An 18,450-nucleotide genomic window follows, 5' to 3' on the forward strand; every position below is an offset into this window, starting at 1 on the left:
CTCCCTGGCCTTCTAGTCAGAGCGGAGCATGACACCTGACTATACCCTGTGTTTTTGTTTTATATATTTCTGTTGTAATTATTGTCTTTTTTTGTGATTGTAGTAATGTGTTTTTATTACATGTACAGCACTTTGGCTCGACCAAAAATCGCTTTTAAAGGTGGGGTAGGTAATTTTGGAGAAACCAGCTCGAGTGCGCTAGAATTTGAAAATACACAACCGGAAAAAATCTGCCACTTCCTTACAGAGCCCCTCCTCCAACACACACGAACGCGCACATGACCAATGAGGGCACGAGATAAGTTTGTGCACAGATGGAAGGCTGACAGGCAGGTAGGCCATCCAGTTATTTTAGCCGGGCCGGCTAAAATGATTGGTCGTGCTTTTTACAGTATTACGGCTTCCACAGATGACATTTTTTTATGGATTTTTTGTCAAAGCACTTAAGATATTCATTGCTATCAGGATGTTAAGAGCATTCCATGGAATATAACAAAAAGTGTATCTCGAGCCGGTTTCTCAAACTTACCTACCCCACCTTTAAATGTGCTAAATAAAACTTGATTTGATTTGATTTGAATTGAATGTATCAATGAGTGATTTACATCAGATCTGACAGTCTCCTCCTAATGGTTCGTGTCATTTTTAGCACTAGCAGTAGCATCACCATTAGGTCGACATTTGAGGATGTCAATTTTTGATTTATGAAAAAACACTTGGATTACCAGTGGCTTAGTGTTTGTGTGCTAGCTAGATAATATAGGGCTGTCAGTCGATTAAAATATTTAATCGCGATTAATCGCATGATTGTCCATAGTTAATCGCGATTAATCGCAAATTAATCGCACATTTTTTATCTGTTCTAAATGTACCTTAGAGGGATATCTTTCAAGTTTTTAATACTCTTATCAACATATGAGTGGACAAATATGCTTTATATGTTTGTTTATTATCATTTGAATAATGACAAATATTCTCATGAATATTAAACACAACAACCTGGAACCTCTCTCATACAATAATACAGTGTGTGTGTGTGTGTGTGTGTGTGTGTGTGTGTGTGTGTGTGTGTGTGTGTGTGTGTGTGTGTGTGTGTGTGTGTGAATGTGGAGACACTGTGATGGATCGTTGGAGCTATGTGCAGCTCAAGGCATATATGCTTGAACGGGAGCTGCAATCATGTTGCGCGTACTATCCGTGCTGAGTGTGCTGACTTTTCGTACAATGTCCCACTGTCTGGCTACCTGCATAAAGTGCTCGGCGCAGTTGTCGGCGAAATGTCATTGAAACAGCTCCTTATATCCGTTAGCGCAGCTAGCTAGCACCAGATGCTAACAACAACATCAACACGTAAGGTGTGCCTCGCTCGCGCGAGTCGCGCCACACATACACACACCCTCCCGGTCCTCCCGATGGCCAGTCCGGGCCTGCCAGTGAGCGTGGAAGTGTAGTCTGCCACAAGCGGGCGGCAGGAGCAGGGCTGTCAGCATCAGCTTGTAGATGGTATTTTACACTCGATGCGCTCTGAAACTACGGCGGCCGAGGACAAAAAATACACATGCGTTAATCGCGTTAAAATAATTAGTGGCGTTAATTTTTTTTTGCGTTAACGCGTTATTAACGCGTTAACTTGACAGCCCTAAATATAATACATGAAGATGGTGATAATGGTAATGGTATACTTGCTTTATATTGGCATGTTATCATTGTTATTTTGAGCACCATTCTGGACATGTACGGCGCTACAAAGCGATTAGCATGGTTGTGGACTGTGAGGATGTGCTGCTTTTCTCAGTTTGAAATTGTAAATTCAAAAGCTTTGCATTGAACAAAACAAAGAATTAAAATATGATTGTCACTTAAGGCTACTGGAAATAATCATTTAATGTAGCCTTAGTTAAATATGTATCTCCTCATAGAACAAACACTTTGGTTTTTAGTTTTTTCATATTATGCTTGTACTCCCAATAAACTGCATTGCATTTGTAGCGACTACAAAAATAACCCTAACAAACATTTCCCTATATGACTAAATAATCCAAAGGAGGAAATGCATCACACTTCAAGGCCAGTAGACATGTTGTGAATACTCCCTAACCAAATGTCACGCTTCCCTTAGCAATGACAAGGTGTATCTAAAATGTGTTTTGTGTTCTGTCAGAGGCTACATGCATCATTAAGAACAATAATTTTGATTTCACGGAGACACACAGCACAGAACATCCCACAGACGGTGCCTTTGAGTTCACAGTGAAGCATCTGAATGTTTTTTCAGAGCTTCAGACGTCGTGCTTGATTCTCAATCCAACAGCAGATCCTGCCAGCATAGTGCTGACAGAAGGCTGTGGAAAGCAGAGTAACTTGAGTCACCATTTAAAAACAGCCCAGCCACCTGATCACAGTGGCTGTTGTTGAAGCTGTTGCAATCACAAAATTAGTACAAAAAAAATCACCTGGGAGAGATTAAGACAAATTGGGTCAAATAAACCCAAAACATGCATAGTGATGCTCTGATAATCCTGCTACACCTCCTACGGCTGGACCTGCTGCTGTTGACCAAAACCAAATTGATTCCCTCGCCTACTGCTCAAAGAAGAGGAGGGAAATAATTCAATACTCTTCACAATCTGGCTTCCAGACGCTTTTGAGGCCCAGCGCTGGAGGGTGAGGAGCAGAGAGAGAGTGGAGATCTTTCTCAGTCGTCTCCTGAGAGCTTCTACCAGTTGCACAAGCTCTTTTTTTGGAGGAGGGGGGTCTGCTCAATATTTTTTAAATCGCAGCAGGATCTAGATAACACTGGAGACTGTTCAAGTAGATATGGATTAACTCTGCAACCCTTTTTTCTGTGCTCAGAGCCAAATGAAGAGTATACATTCGGACACAAAGAAATCTATTGTAATGATTGTGGGCGGTCGGAGGAATGTAAACAGCCCACAGCTGTAAACAATGCTGACAGTGAAGGCATCTTCTCCACTATACATCCCTGAAGCTGCACACAATGCAAACCAACCATTACTGTACATTCAATGTGTGTTTATGACATCAATTATGAATTATTGTTTACATTATTTATTCATCTGTACATTTGAGAATGGCAGCTCTTTCATGAACTTGGCAAAACATATCAAATATTATAAACGGAGTATTTTAAAGTTATATACAGTCAGTGACCTTTTAGTTCAGAATATATATTTTTTACAGATGTATGCAGGACTTTACACAAATAATAAAATATGAAATTAAAATGTTATCCTAAACGTAGTTAATCTCCTACGATAATTTATTTTAAAGTATTTAAAAAAAATAAAAGAGGCGGATTTTCACATGTGAGAAGCTGAAAACACCAAATATTTAGAATGTTTAAATACATTATTAACTCAAATTGTTGTATTAATTGACTTCTGATCAAATAATACATTAATTGACTTATTGTTCTCTATTTTATAGAGACAAAGAAAACATGTAAAAGTAGTCTAGCCTGCAGTCTAACAAGCATTACTGATATGCAAACTATGATTTGCATCAAAATATACAAATGTCAATGATAAGAATTGCACAAATTGTTTTATTTTGTCCAAATAAGTACCTTTGTGTTTGAAATGACCAACATCAACAATAATGTGTTGTCTCTAGCAGGAAGAATAAAGTGTTTTCATGTGCAGGTATGAGCCCTGACTTTGACCTAATAACACTTGATATTTGTGAAAATGTCACCGTGCCTCAATGCTATAAGCACTGTTATTAAATTACTCCGGCACTGTTTACTCAGGTCAGTCCGGCTCCGGCTGTAATGGCCTGCAGTTTATCGTGTTTTGCTTTGAGCATGTAGGACAGGTACAGTAAGCAAATAAAAAGCACTCGTTACAATCAATTACATAACAACTACACAGAGGATGTTGTAGCCATGGAGACTCAGCGAGGAAAACACATGTGAGTGAAACAGTGTGCTGCTGTCAAGCTTTTTCCCCTTATCGCTAATGGAGGAGGAGGAAAGAGGCTCGTGTTGGGAAGCCGAGGCTGGATTCAGACAGTGGAATAACTGTCTCCAAACTCCACTGGAAATCTCTTTTTCCTCGCCTTAATATAAGAGTAACTTCTGGTGTATATAATGGCCAAATTCCTCAGCCAAATTTCCAACAACTCCAGAAGATGTTTGCTGTGTTCCTGTGAGTTTTGGCAGCTGCTCGATGATTTTCTTCTGTACCACAGCGGATGTTTTAATGCTGTCAGGTCACAGCGACATGCAGGATAATAGAGTCTTCAACACAGGACATACTTCAAAACCCCTCTGGAGTTTCCTTGTTAACCTGTAAAGCCCGGAGCCTGTTTTTCAGGCCTCAGGCTCGAAAATGACATTCCCAGAACAAATTACCATAACTACACTTCTAAAAAGGGGTAAATTAATAATCTTTTTTCTCAAAGCAATGATACACCTGTGAGTTGGTTGTAGAAAAGTCAGAATCAATATAGATTTTTTTTATTTTAAAGTAAATTCAGATTGAACATAGTAAAAACAATGTAAATTATAGTGTCCGTCCAAAAAAAAAACATTACTTATAGTGAAAACTACCCTTTAATGATGGGATAGTAGACTAAAAGCTTTAGGAATCCAAACTATAACATATAATAAGTACCCTGTATCAAGATTTTATTTTATTTTTTATATATATCTGTTGTAATTTATTGTCTTTTATTGTGATTGTAGTAATGTGTTTTTATTACATGTACAGCACTTTGGCTCGACCAAAAATCGCTTTTAAATGTGCTATATAAATAAAACCTGATTTGATTTGATTTGATTTGAAAACAAGTGACATTTGACCTTTTTAGAGAGGTTTAGCAAATAAACCCCCACCTTTGGGGTCATTTGGGTGTATTTGCTGTTTCTCTGGAACCCATCGGTCGATTTTGGTGATTGACATCTCTTTTGAACCGAAGGGGAAGTTCCACATACACACACGTTACCATTGAGGAATGAGAGTGACGCGCACGCATGGGGCTTAACAGGTTAACAACCGTAGCTAGGCCTGTGTTCACAATCATTAAAAAGCATCGTGTGAATTTCCTTCCTCATGCTACGTTTCTTGGAATAGCATTACCATGTTGTATTGTTCTACAGTAAATAGAATAACTGTCTTTCCTAAATGTATCTAATAGATATCAAAGTATGAGAAATAAACAAAATAGGGCCCAAATAAGCAGAATATTGCTCGAAGTGGTGACAAAACTACTACCAACTTGAGATTTAGTATGGTTTTAAAAGGACTTGGAAACAGTTCTGTAGGATGACGTCTCTGTTTGAGGTTGGTTTTGTTGTTGAGCTTTTTGGAAAGCAGGTATTTGTTCAAGGCATGTCACACACTCCCTTTTGTATCTTCCCTAAAGATGACACATCTTGTCAAATTTGCAGAAGCTATTGGTGTAAGAGGTTTAAGTAAAAACAAGGTGGTGCATGTTTGTCTCCTAAGAGAGACTCCATTACCTATGCAGAAATACATTGTGGTTTTGTTTGTTAATGTGTTTATTGATCAAACAAATATAAACTCAGACTAATATGTATTCAGGGAATGCCTGGAACAAAACAAATATCTTACGGAAAATGCGTCACTGGCAACTGAAAGTGAAATTGTCTTTGGAAATGTAACATGAATACAAGCTACGGTTCATGTGAAGCCTGAAGTCTAGACAAAGTAAACAGCTACTGGAGGCATTCTCCCAAAATACAACCCTGGGAATGGAAGAACAGTCCCATAAAAGTCTATTAAGTTAGCATTACCGTCTACAAATATGTCTCGTCTCCCAGAGGATAACATGGGAAATACTAGACAATGGTCATATTGTAGTTTAGATGCCCTGCCCAGCAGAGAGACTAATGCCTTCTGTATTTTTAGACACTAGTGTGCTTGAAAGGAACAACCCAGAAAACACCACGATGCAGGAAATGAAACCAGCCTTCCAGTTGCATGCTTCCTGACACTTTTTTCTAAAACCTCTGCTCCACTGTGTTGCTTTTCACTGAGAGATTTTACAAACTGCAGTGCCATGGCCACGAGGGGAAGAGAGCTGGGAACAGAATGTGAATTCATCTGACAAACACGCTTTGAGAAACTCATGCTGCTGTTGCCCCGACATGCCTCCTTGATTCAAGACATTTGCTTAAACAAGAGGGATTTGTTCTTATTCTTAAGTAAACAATGAGTTAACCTCAGTACTTCACCTGAGACTGAGGATTAAGGTGTCACTGTGCTTACTTATGGAAATGAAGTGACACTCAGCAGAAATGAGTTTGAGAGGCGGAAATGTGCAATGGCTGCGACCATCCCCACGTTCAAGCATTCACACACACACAACCTTACAGAAACACTTGACCTCTCTTACACTTGAGAAACCTGGGAACCCAGTTTGAAGACAAACCAATCAACTAACAGTTCTGCTTCTCCATCTGTTAGCAGAAACATCACACAGCCACTGTGGATGGTAAATCATCTCTGTACTGGATTTCTGTCTGTATTTCGTCAGTGTCAGTGTTGAAGTGGTCTGTTTTTAAGGATCATTGACTTGATATACTCTGGAGGAATTAGTCATCCTGCTAGCATATCTCTGGAGACAATATTGTTGGTCTTTAAGTTTTTATTTATCCAGTGAATTTTGGATTAGGACCAACATTTTGAACAGATATTCATGTTCCCAGCTTTGAATGCGATTTTGTGATCCTTTGATTCCTGAAGCACCATCATTTTCCAATTATTTTACTAAATACCTGCAAGACAAGACAATGAGATCAGTCTCATCTACTTTGTGTTGAGTGCTAAGTAGCATGCGATGCAATATTAGCAAGCCAACACAACAAACAATGTGTCTGCTTAGCATCAACATGTTAGCATTGTCATTGTGAGCATGTGCATGCTGGTGCTAGATTTTAGCTACAACATTTACTAGACGTATACCAGTCTTTTGGTGTTTGCGTGCAAAGATATCTTTCTTACAGATTAAAATGGAACATTTATTTGGTTTGTCTGAAGACAGGTTAATATCCAGAGGGGTGAGAATGAGAAGAAATAGATGAGGGAACTTGTCTCGTGTGTAAACTTTCAGAATACGTTAACAAACGCCTCTAACTTGTGAAATGACACAGTTTTGATGTTGCCGCCTTGAAACAATGTTCTCTTTCCCCCCCAACCACCCTTGTTTTACTTTCAAACACACAGTTTTGCATCCACGCCATTCTGTGACCTTTGCGGTGCATGTGCAGAATCCAAACACCTAGTGAGAGGAGTAAAGTTTTCATCAGTAACACCCTCTCTGTTAACAGATACTGTACCTGGTTACAATCCTACTGTAATACTAGATACCGTAGAGTGCATGTATGTTACCATTTTTACCTCAGATAGAGTCAGTGCTGGTTCTTCAGCTCTTTTAAATCAAAAGGATTGTACCTAAATGTTCCTTCTCTTATATCACTGTACACATACTGTACACACTTTTCTGCATGCAGTGAGTAATCCACTGATCTTTTTGGCTAATTAGATCCAGACTGCCTTCAGGTTCCTTATCACACTGATATACGAGCCACTCACCCTCCACTGCTCTCTTAAGACGCCGGCTACACGCTCCTCCTGCTGCCTTTCACCTCAAATGAACCCCTGATAAGACCTGAAAGGGAGCGTTAATACACCGCCTCTCTACCACCTGTCATTTTTCTGGAGAGCGCTTAAGAGATTTGCCCTCAGGTTTATCCAAATGTAAACTGCACATGTTCAGTGTACTGTATATGAAGACTACTCACTTAACAGGCTGTTTGATGCTGAAGTACTGCATATAGGCATGTTGGGTATTACTGCTATTAGTCTGCAGGGCAAGAAAAGATCTCAAGTGGAATGTGGGTTTCACAATAATAGTGAATGGAGACGAACACCACAGTATGCACTTCCTGTTGAGAAATACCAGCTTTTTCTTGCCAACGCTGTGCCTACAGTCTCTGTTTCTGCTCCAGATGCCAGTGAGTTGCCTTTGGGCTTAATCTTCCTGACCTTGTGCTCTCTCACCTCTGAGGAGCAGCCGAGCATACAGAGTAAACAGGAGGGAGGATAAACAGCTGAGCAGAGGGCCAGCTGACGGGATTACAGTCAATCATGTGCTGGAGAATCCCAGGACGAGAAGCTGTCAGCTGACTGGAGAGAGTTGACACTGAACATAGTAGGATCTCCCCTGCTGTGCAAGCATTACACATGTGTTTGGGTGTACTGCTTAGATTTTATGTTTTCAAACTAAAGCCACATTGTTAAAGATATGTAAGAAAACATACATTTGCAGGTCTCTATCAGGGAAGTAAAACATGCTTTTTTCCCACCCTGAGATCTTCCCACATTTGATACAATAAAATCTGGCAAAAAAACCCGATTTCAATTGAAACACTGTGATCTGTTGATGTGCTAAAGGAGGCAAAGTGAATACTTCAAATCAAGTTTAACTTTGGTAAACTTGACACACAAATTCCTGACAATGGATCGATAACATGTGATCCTGACAGTGTGTCCTTTAGAGCAGGGGTTCCCAACCTTTATTGTGCCAAGGACCGGTAGATACATTAAAAAAAAAATCGCGGACCGGTTGTCAATTTTAACTGATTTTAATATTTACTCACCACCAGCAGGTAGCAACATAGGCTAATTGTATGTAACAGCCTGAACAAATACGAGAACAATATGCATCCAAAACATATTAACAAAGTTTAAAAAAGAACCGGTGTTGTTTTTTGGTTTTTCGGAAAACCAAAAAACCAACGTTATTCAGTTTTTAAACCAAAACGGGAAAACAGATAAATCAACGTTTTGGTTTTGTTTGTATGATTTACGGATAATCCAGTGAATGCTGGGAAAACGAGGAGAAGGCGCATTATGAAGGAGATGTCCGGTCGCCAGGGTGTGTGTGTGTGTGTGTGTGTGTGTGTGTGTGTGTGTGTGTGTGTGTGTGTGTGTGTGTGTGTGTGTGTGTGTGTGTGTGTGTGTGTGTGTGTGTGTGTGTGTGTGTGTGTGTGTGTGTGTGTGTGTGTGTGTGTGTGTGACACTGGCATTTGTTTTCAGAAGATATTATGATAGTGTCGTTCGTGCCGGTGCACTCCCGACAGCATTTAGCACTACATCGAGATTAAGATTAAACTAATTTATTTTGCGAACAGCCGCATATATGCCGGTGTCGGACAGACACAAACACCGAACACACAGAGCTGAGCTGAGCAGAGCACATACACACACATCATGCGCCTTGGTGACTGACTGGACATCTCCTTCATAAAACTAATAAAAGGGGGAGTAATCGGGCAGTTCGATGTGTAGATGTGTGTGTGGTTAACACGTAGCAGCCTGCAGTCACTCTTAAACTGTTCTGATTAAGTTAAACACAGCGAAGGCGGTGCGTAAAAAGGCACAGCTCTTTACCGAGTATACGTCCCGCTGCCTCCTGATGTTGCAGCCATTTCATGAAGTGAAGGAGGTTTTCCTTCTATAAAACACCTGCGGGCAGCAGATACCGTGAGAGTCCCGGACATTAATTCATAGATCAAGGCAGACTGGTTTACTCTCCTGTTTTGCCAATCCGGTGCTTAAACAAATAGCTCTACACCCCTGGCCGACATGTCCTTAAAATGAAGTCCGAGTTTGAAATATATCTCAAATAATGTATGCACCACCATTTCCCCACATAAACATAACAGTCTGCAATCAAACGGTTGTCTCCTGTGCGCTCCTCTTCCTACTTGGCGCACCGGTAACATGCTCGTGCGCACAAGAGGCTGAGACCTTATGGCTGAGCCGCCGAATCCCTCGGAACATCATAAAAGCCATTTTCAACGGTTTTCTGGTGAAAGATTAACTAGCTACTGGATGAAATAATATGACTGGTGGCATAGGTGCGAAAATTAAACACTTTTTGAAAAAAATATTATGATAAAATATTTTTATATATTTATAATTCTGCAAATATTACGATAAACTCACAGCTATTTCGCGGCCCGGCAGTAACACCTCCGCGGCCCGGTACCGGTCCGCGGACCGGGGGTTGGGAACCCCTGCTTTAGAGGAAACAGAGCTGGGGTTTCAAAAATGGAGGAAGCTAATGTAGCTCATTTGTTGAGTTGATCAATCTACATTAAATGTTACTTGTTAGACGCTTTTATCCAAAGCGACTTACATACTGTGGGCAATCCCCACAGGAACAATTTGGGGTGAAGTGTCTTGCCCAGGGACACAACGACATGCTGACTGCAGTGGGGTTTGAACCTGTGCTCCTCTGATCCGAACACCAACGCACTAGTCCACCGCGCCACACGCCTCCCTGTCTAATCTACTTAACACTCCACTGCCCAAGTACAAACTGTTCCTCAATACAAGGAATGGTTTGCAGACAGTTATGAGAAATTAACCGTCAGTTAGCAAGCCAGTGATCGTTGAAAGCTTTTCCACCTCATCAGTATCTTATCTAATGAAAATAACAAAATGCCATTTGGAGTAGTTAGTCCTCTCAAAATAGGCAGTGTTACTCTAAATGTGGATGAATTTTGCTTCAAACTTGTTGAATTCTGCCTCTATGATGATGAAAATGTAATATTTGAACAGTTGAGGGTCACTGCAGGCAATACTTAGGCTGGAGCCACACGAGGACGATAACGCAAACGGACCGAAATCGATATCAAAAACGTCTTCCGTCCACACGCAACAGGCACCAGAAACGTGTCCGTTCACACGAGACCGCTCGAAAGCGCTGGAGACGCTGTAGTACATATGCCGGGCCTGTAAGTGGCGCTGTACTCCTGCTACAAAAGCAGCGAAGAAGACTTCCCGCGCATGGTTGCCATGGTTGCCCTTCTGTTTATTCTCCGCTGTGGACGCTCTGGCTCTTTTTCTCCCTCCCCGAGGCAAGCGTTTGCTCCTACTCTCCGGTAGTCCACCAGCAGATGACAAACACCCAACTCTCCGCCTCTTCCAAGGGATGAGGGAACCGTGCGGCAGAGTTTCAGTTAGATTTTTTTCGCCGATCAACATGTGCGTTAAAGTTTAAATCTTCCGGACAAAATTAGAAAAGTGCCGGTCAGAGGTCTTCTTTGTTATTTATTGAGCTTTAAAACAAATTGATAACGACTCTATATAATAATATAATAATAATACACGGAGCCTCTCTTTTCATCCCCCTCTCCTGACAGCCCAGCAGCTGATCTCTGAGCAGCAGAGGTGGGGAGAGGCGGGGCTATTGCTTCAACGTTATCAGGAAATGATCGTATAGGGCGTAAACACGGAGCCCCCCCAGAGCGTTTCGTCTGCAGATCTACCCACCTTGGGACCCGTTATCGTTATCGTTTTATGCTTATCCATGTCGGCCTCGTGTGGCCGAACCGTCTATCTGATAGTGAACTGTAGTAGATAAGACCGTTATCGTCCTCGTGTGGCCGGGGCCTTAGATAACATACCTGTAAGAAACCGTGTTGACTTTCCATTTATGATGTTGTATGTAGAGGCTATCATGCTTTAAAAAAAATCGTTCTAGCTTGTGACCAGAGCTCAACAATGCACTTCCCTCAGCCTTCTCAATAATGCAACCAATTGAAAAAGTGGACAGCCTGAAAACAATTTCTGAGTCGCCGGTGGAGTGGCGAGCGCAAAGACAAGAGGTCAGAAAAACACTCAGACAGACGAGGAGGAGTTCCTTTCAAAGTTCTCAGGAATTGTTTCAAAAAGCCATTGTGCTCTGTGTAAATCCCACAGTAACGCAGTGTAATAATCAACTGGAGAGATAACGCTCTGCATACCACAGCTATGAGGAAACAGCTGCTCAAGTCTTCATCCATTGATAAATACTAACTGCTGTATTGTTGATATTGCTTTGAAGGTATTATGGCACTGTAGAGACTGACATGTGTTTGTTTAAAAATCATTTGTGATATTCGGCATGTATCTCATTATGCATTTGACAAAGGAAGGATTGCTTTAGCTGGATGTGTTTAACCAGCATTAGGATGTCAACATGCTTTTATCATCAGAGTCATATATTATTTAAAACATATTGAGCAAGCCCACTTAACTGTTCACTACTTCAATACATCAATCAAAGTCTCTTAGATTAATTTACTTGGTATCAATAGGATCAAAGAGAGATCTACTATCAACTCTGAATCTTATTGACTTATTGTTTCAAGTACAACATAGACCAATTAGTTTTAAGAGCAGAGAAAAACAGTCTGGTTCAGATCATTATTACTATAAAGATGAATTCACTCCAAAATAAAATAATAAATTCCCTTTTACTTAGAGTGCCATTAATCAATTTAGATTGGCTTCTTTTTGAGTCGCCAAGTGTCTGCTTTTCCTCGAATTTTAATTAAACTAGATGTGCTCAAAGTGCAAAATAAATAATACAACTCAACAGAAATGTCTCTTTCCCAGAAAATCATGACCCAATTTCTCAAGATAGTCCATAGGCTTTGTTGTAAGCAGTTTCATGCAGGAACTATTTTCTGTCTGCCGTATCACATCTACTTAAACCATCTGGATTCATCAGTAGCACTATATGAGATGATTTCTAGGTGAACTGTCCCTTTAAGTAAGTGACTTTTGCCTCATCTAACTACGATCATATCTACGTTAGTGGCCCTTTTATGTTTGGACACATTCATTTGGATTCTGGGACTGGCGCCATTACATTACATCACCTCCATTATTCCCACCTACAAAGGCTGAGGATTGGCTTGGCTGAGCTCCAAGCAAAACACACCTTTGAACTGCAATACAACATTTAGGAGGTGGATGATGATTCAGACATCTGTAGTCCAAAAAAAGACAGACTCCTTCTGCAGCTCACAATGACCAGATCCACAGGAGCAGTCTGATGCATTTATCATCTCGCTAAAGCATCGTGCACTTTGCTCGCTCAGTGGATGTGTGTGGTCAATACTCAAAGGTTAGCTTAGGGCTCCTACGTTATGGGTGTATTATTGATAATACATTGTAATAATGAGTCAGGACAGATGGAGGAGTGAAGCAGCAGCTCTGACAGGGGCTGTGCAAGTGACTCGATCTCAGCTGCTGCTGCTTTTTTGTGACCTAGAAATAAACGTATCTTTCAGACCACTGTGAGCAACAACTCCCTGCAGCAGAAATGTTTTATCAGCAGGTGGAAAAGAGTGGTTCACAGATTATCAAGGTTAGACTCTGTTTCTGCAACCGTATGCATTAAGTCCTAAGGTAGGTAGTGATAAGAGGTACAGAAAACCACACCTAATATAGTTTACAGATTATAAAAACAGAAGTTTGAGATCAGCCATGTTGCTATGTAAAAATATGCAATTGAACTGCAATTTTTGGGCAGATATGAACCGGAAAAGGAGCATATAAGGGCCACGTTAAATGAATATATATTTTTGACTGTTGTTCAAAGAAAACATAAGAGTACATCATGCAGGCACCTGGGAAATTGGGATGGAGATTTGTTTCTTGTGCAATATTAAGACCAAACAAAACAAATTCAATAAATAGCAGTTTCATCCTAAATGTAAGCTCTACTCTTCCAAATGAATACTTTTTTGCTGATATCTTCCTTGTTATGATTAACATGTCCGGTAATTTATTATTTTTTTCTGTTTAACACAACATCACTGTTGATTAGTCTCAATCAATAACATCACTGTGAGTGAGACAAGCAATACATTCCGATTACACCTGATCATCACATCTCCTATCAAAAGGAATACAAATTAACCTGATAAGATATGGTTAGTCATTGTTGTTGTCTAGAGATTGCATCTACATTTCTCCCAAACACTTCCTGTGTATTGTTACTCAGAGGCTTGACAATCAGCTCGGTCCGTCTCTCAGACATTTAAGGTATAGACTGGTATCTGAACAAATCATCTGAACAAATCAACACGTGCTTTCAGTGTGTCTCTGAGCTCATTGTTTAAAGGTCTCTGCTGTCTGGCCTTCATCTCTGATGCACACTCGTGCAGGAAGAGGATGAAGCAACATGTGTGTGAGCAGATAGAGTTCAGGGTTTCTGGGAAAATGCCTCTGCCCTCCCATGTGAATTTATGGGAAAGTTCCACAGTATTTCAGAGGAAGAAAACCAAAGAAATAAAAAAAGAGAACATGGTGTGTTTGTACAACTAATAACGTGATGTTATGACAAGCAACACGCCTGTCATGTGTTCAGCAGAAATACAACCGTCTGGTTTTCCTAGTCATTATGAAGTGGGTAAAATCTAAACTGTTGGTATATCAATTACGTGACAAGAGTGTTACTGCACTAGTTTTCCATCAATTACACAATTTGAACATTAATACAACTCAAAGTAGCCGCTTAACATTTTTGCTTGATATTCACTTTATTTTCCACCAAATCTTCAAATTAGTCATCATTTATCGTCAATATACTTCTCATTAAAAATCACCAACAAATCCTGTCCAAAACAATCATCTATTATTTTAGTTGTAAATTAATCAGCCAATTATTCACACGATTAATCAATTAGTGTTTAGAATCTGTCAGTTATGTTTACTTACATTCATGACGGCACATTTTATGTTTATTAGAAACCTCTTATTAATGACTTAACAAATGATACAGAACGTTTCATCACAACCTGACAACCCCAAGTTCTTCGTTATATGGCTTGTAACTGGTCCATTAGTGCAATTTACATTACACTTAAGAAATGAGCAATTATTACATCTTATAAACCTTGTGTAAAGAGTAATATTTCAAATGTAAAGCGGGTCTGAATTCTAGCCGCTATAATGCAGTTGAACAAAAGCTCTACAGATCAATACCTTCAACTTTTTAATCAAAATGATCTAAACTGCAATGTTAAATCTATTCTGACCTCCACATCACATAAAACAGGCTCCATTGGAAATGCCAGTTTTCTTATGGCGCATTTCCACTGCAGGGCCTCGCACGGCTTAGTACGGTATAGTTAGGCCTTGGTAGGCCAGGCTCACTTTATGCTGCGTTTCCATTAAAGTTTAGGAACTGGGGCAGTAACTATAGTAACGCAGTGTTGGCGGAGCCGTGACGTCATCTTCAATGCGAAACACAAAACCAACATCAGCCGTTAGCTGTTAGCACTCAGAGCTCACAGCTCCTCATATCTGTTCAGAAACTAGACAAAAGTTAAACAAGTACAAACCACAGACTGTCTGTGTCATGGCGAATACAGTCGCTGGTTTATTTATGTCTGTAGACCGTTGTTGTGAGTGTGGACGGTCGGAGCATATATTTGAAACGTGTATTACAATTAAAACACGGTAAAATATGTTCATTTTGTTGTAGTTGCCAGCGATTCTCTCACTAGTTTAGCATACTCAGCCCGGTTGTTGGCCCGGAAAGAACCTCGATTTTGGAGAGCCAGAAAACTGTGAAAAAGTATCCGCTAGCCGGAACTACGCCTAGTGGAAACGCAACCAAAAACGGACCGGGCACGGCACGGCACGCTTAAACCGCGCTGTAGTGGAAATGCGCCATAATAGTGATTCTGCCACTATGTTTTTTAACTTGCACACGCTGCACTTTTACAGCGTATTATTACTTATAGTTGTCCTTGTAGAAAAACATGCTCCAATGCCTTTAGAAATGAGACCAAAATGACTCATATTTGTATTCATGGTTGTCCTTAGGATAAGGTATTTTCAAGTAATCATTTTAAATGCTATTACATTTTGAGTTGTAAGTAACGTAGGCCCATCAAAGTATGATAAATCCTAGTTTTATCCTTGAAACGTATATTCTGGTAGTTTGCTACTGTGTTCTCCTTTAAAAGGCTTTGTGGTTCTCAGTAACAGCTGCAGGAATCTGGGTTGTTGTCGTTTGATTTGTGCAAAATCTGATGAACAGATCCTCCTCATCCCAAATATGGGAGTGAAATGCAAACATCGCTGCTGCTCCCAGCTCTTCAACACACCCTGTACATTACAGCTGCTTCTTATTTGACCACAACCTCTGACTTTTTGTACAACTGAACGTTTCCACTCGGATTATGAGCCAGCTACTGCACATACAGCATGAATAAGAAGGGAAAGTGCTTTCAGGGTTCAGGTTTGCGTCTCCGCTCGTAGATTTCCAGTGGAAAGTCCAGCCTCATGGTTTCCCCCATGATGACAGTCTGGCACAATACTGGAGGCGCACAATGGAAGGGAAGGAAACTATGCATGGGGGGGGGGGGAAATATAACAATCAACCCCCTACATTTATGGAGCAAATGAAACAAACCCCAATGATGCACTTCTGCTCAATGACTTCCAGCTTTGTTCAGTACAGTGGGGAAATAACTGAGCATGCAGCCTCAAGCCCTGACATGCAGAGAGAGAAGTGTTGTGTTTAAGGAGCAAACAGCAACCTGTCCTGCAGGCAAACAGCTTCCAAGGGAGAGGTGACCTTTGACCCCTGAGACTAGCATTCCTGTGACATGCCATCATGAAGTAGTGGCATTTCTCGGGTGACTGGGTATTGATCATTTAGTTTAATCATTACATTGGGGAGCAGAGATTACATTCCTGTGCATCAACAAGGCCACAGCCACTCCATAGACACTATGCATTACACTAATGCACACTATGCAAACAATAACTTGTTTTTATTTATTTCATTTAAGTATTGCCAGTTCTGCACAACGCTCTGAACATTTGCAAAACAAATTTAGTTGGGAGGCTGTGGATCAGTGGGCAGTGCGCTGAACTTCGAATCAGGGGGTAGCAAGTTCGAGTCCCACTGCAGTCAGCATGTCGTTGTGTCCCTGGGCAAGACACTTCACCCCAAATTGCTCCTGTGGGGATTGCCCACAGTATTGAGTATGTAAGTCGCTTTGGATAAAATCGTCTAACAAGTAACATCATGTAGTACTGCACATACAATATTTAATTGTATTATTCTGAGTATTTTTTCATAGTATACTGAATGTAGTTTTTTGATGTATCTATATTTCATGTAAACAATTTTCTTAAGGTTATTGTTATGATGTTTATTTGTATAGTTTTTCATATTTATTTGTGGGTTGTTTTTCTTACAATTCATTTAATTTAACTGTGTTCATGTATGCATCACATACACCAAGGAGCATTCCTGTTATGTGTAAACATAACAGGCAGCGTTCAGGAGCAGTTTTCTAAAGTTTCGGGTTGGATGTTGCTCTGACTCACCTGCATTGTAGAAGCTGTCCAGCACCATGGTCTCCCCAAAGTCCAGCTTCCCGAAGTTGACAGTCTCCAGCTTGCTGCCCGATGTCTCGCAGGCATCCTTCAGGCACTGCAGCGCCATGCTCTCCGCGTTATTCTGCTGGCTCGCCTCTCCGTTCACCACATAGGCCACCGTCACCGGCCTGCTTTTGCACGACTTCCCGGTGGACAGCAAGCCCCCTCCTTCCATCGGGTTGCTGCATGGAGTCGGGCTGAGACCCCCGCTGGTGACCACAGAGTCCTGCCAGAAGGTCCCAGCTGCGGGGATCCCACCACCTCCACCTCCACCTCCACTGCTTTCCCCAACGAGGCTCTCTCTGCCGGGACGAACTCCGAAGCAAGGCACCGGTAAGGATATCCCGTCCTGGTTTATACTCATCATGTTTAAAGGGTCACTCACTAACTTGAAGTGTGGGTTGCGATGAGCTGCTTCTCCAAGCAGTCCTCCATGGAGAGCCAGCGTTACGCACGGCGGTGACCCATGGAGCCTCTGCACAGGCACGACGTGCAAAGCTTCCTTCAACACAGACACACACGGTTAGAGCTGCAGCTGCACATCATGCTGCATGTTTACTGACGGTTGCACGCCTAAAATAAAGCCCCGGATAACGCTGTTTGCTCGAAGCTTGGTCACGACACTGTTCCGAGGAGAGAAAAACACCAGAGGGAAATCCAGCAAATCCGCGCATTCCTTCAACAACAAATCCACATACTTCCCGAAGTTGAGCAACACTGGCGCACAGAAGGCAGAAATGTCACCAAGAGATGAAGTTTAGCGCAGTTTGAAGGCTCGCAGCGGCGTGTCACCTCCAAAGAGAAAGTAGACTGCACGCGCACAGAGGCTCTTTTCATGTGCATGCAGAGCCTGCCCAGTGCCCAGTTTCCAATGTTATCTCCCTCACTCACGCACTGGGCGGGGAGACGGAGCACAGCCTGCTGGAGCTGGGCGGGGACAGCATGTCCATATGAGGAGTTCAGGAAAGGAGCAGAAAACAACACGACTACTGCGAGAAATCAACCACAATTAATGCAGGCTCAAATGTGTCAGCTGATATAGGCTATTTATCATGTTGAGAGAGAATGAAAGTGGTGGAAGCATATTATTGAACATTAATCTCTTTAATGATGTCAGAGGTTTTTTTGCAAGGCTGTAAACTGGGAGCATTTCATAATTCATTCATAATTAAATTGCTTCGTCCATTAATCTTGTCAAATCTAAACAGATTACAGACTACAG

The 18,450-nt window shown here is 41.3% G+C and overlaps 1 protein-coding gene across 1 annotated transcript in view; it reads right to left on the reverse strand.

Moving 5' to 3' along the window:
- Positions 1–18,095, reverse strand: part of map3k5 (mitogen-activated protein kinase kinase kinase 5) — an 80,720-nt gene extending 62,625 nt beyond the window's left edge. The window contains exon 1 of the mRNA XM_034135514.1: positions 17,178–18,095. Coding sequence (XP_033991405.1) covers positions 17,178–17,595 — 418 coding nt within the window. The 5' untranslated portion in view covers positions 17,596–18,095. The remainder of the gene's footprint in view (positions 1–17,177) is intronic.
- Between the last annotated feature and the right edge of the window lie 355 nt (positions 18,096–18,450).

The sequence above is a fragment of the Trematomus bernacchii genome, unplaced genomic scaffold (assembly GCF_902827165.1).
Source record: "Trematomus bernacchii unplaced genomic scaffold, fTreBer1.1, whole genome shotgun sequence".
NCBI lineage: Eukaryota > Metazoa > Chordata > Actinopteri > Perciformes > Nototheniidae > Trematomus > Trematomus bernacchii.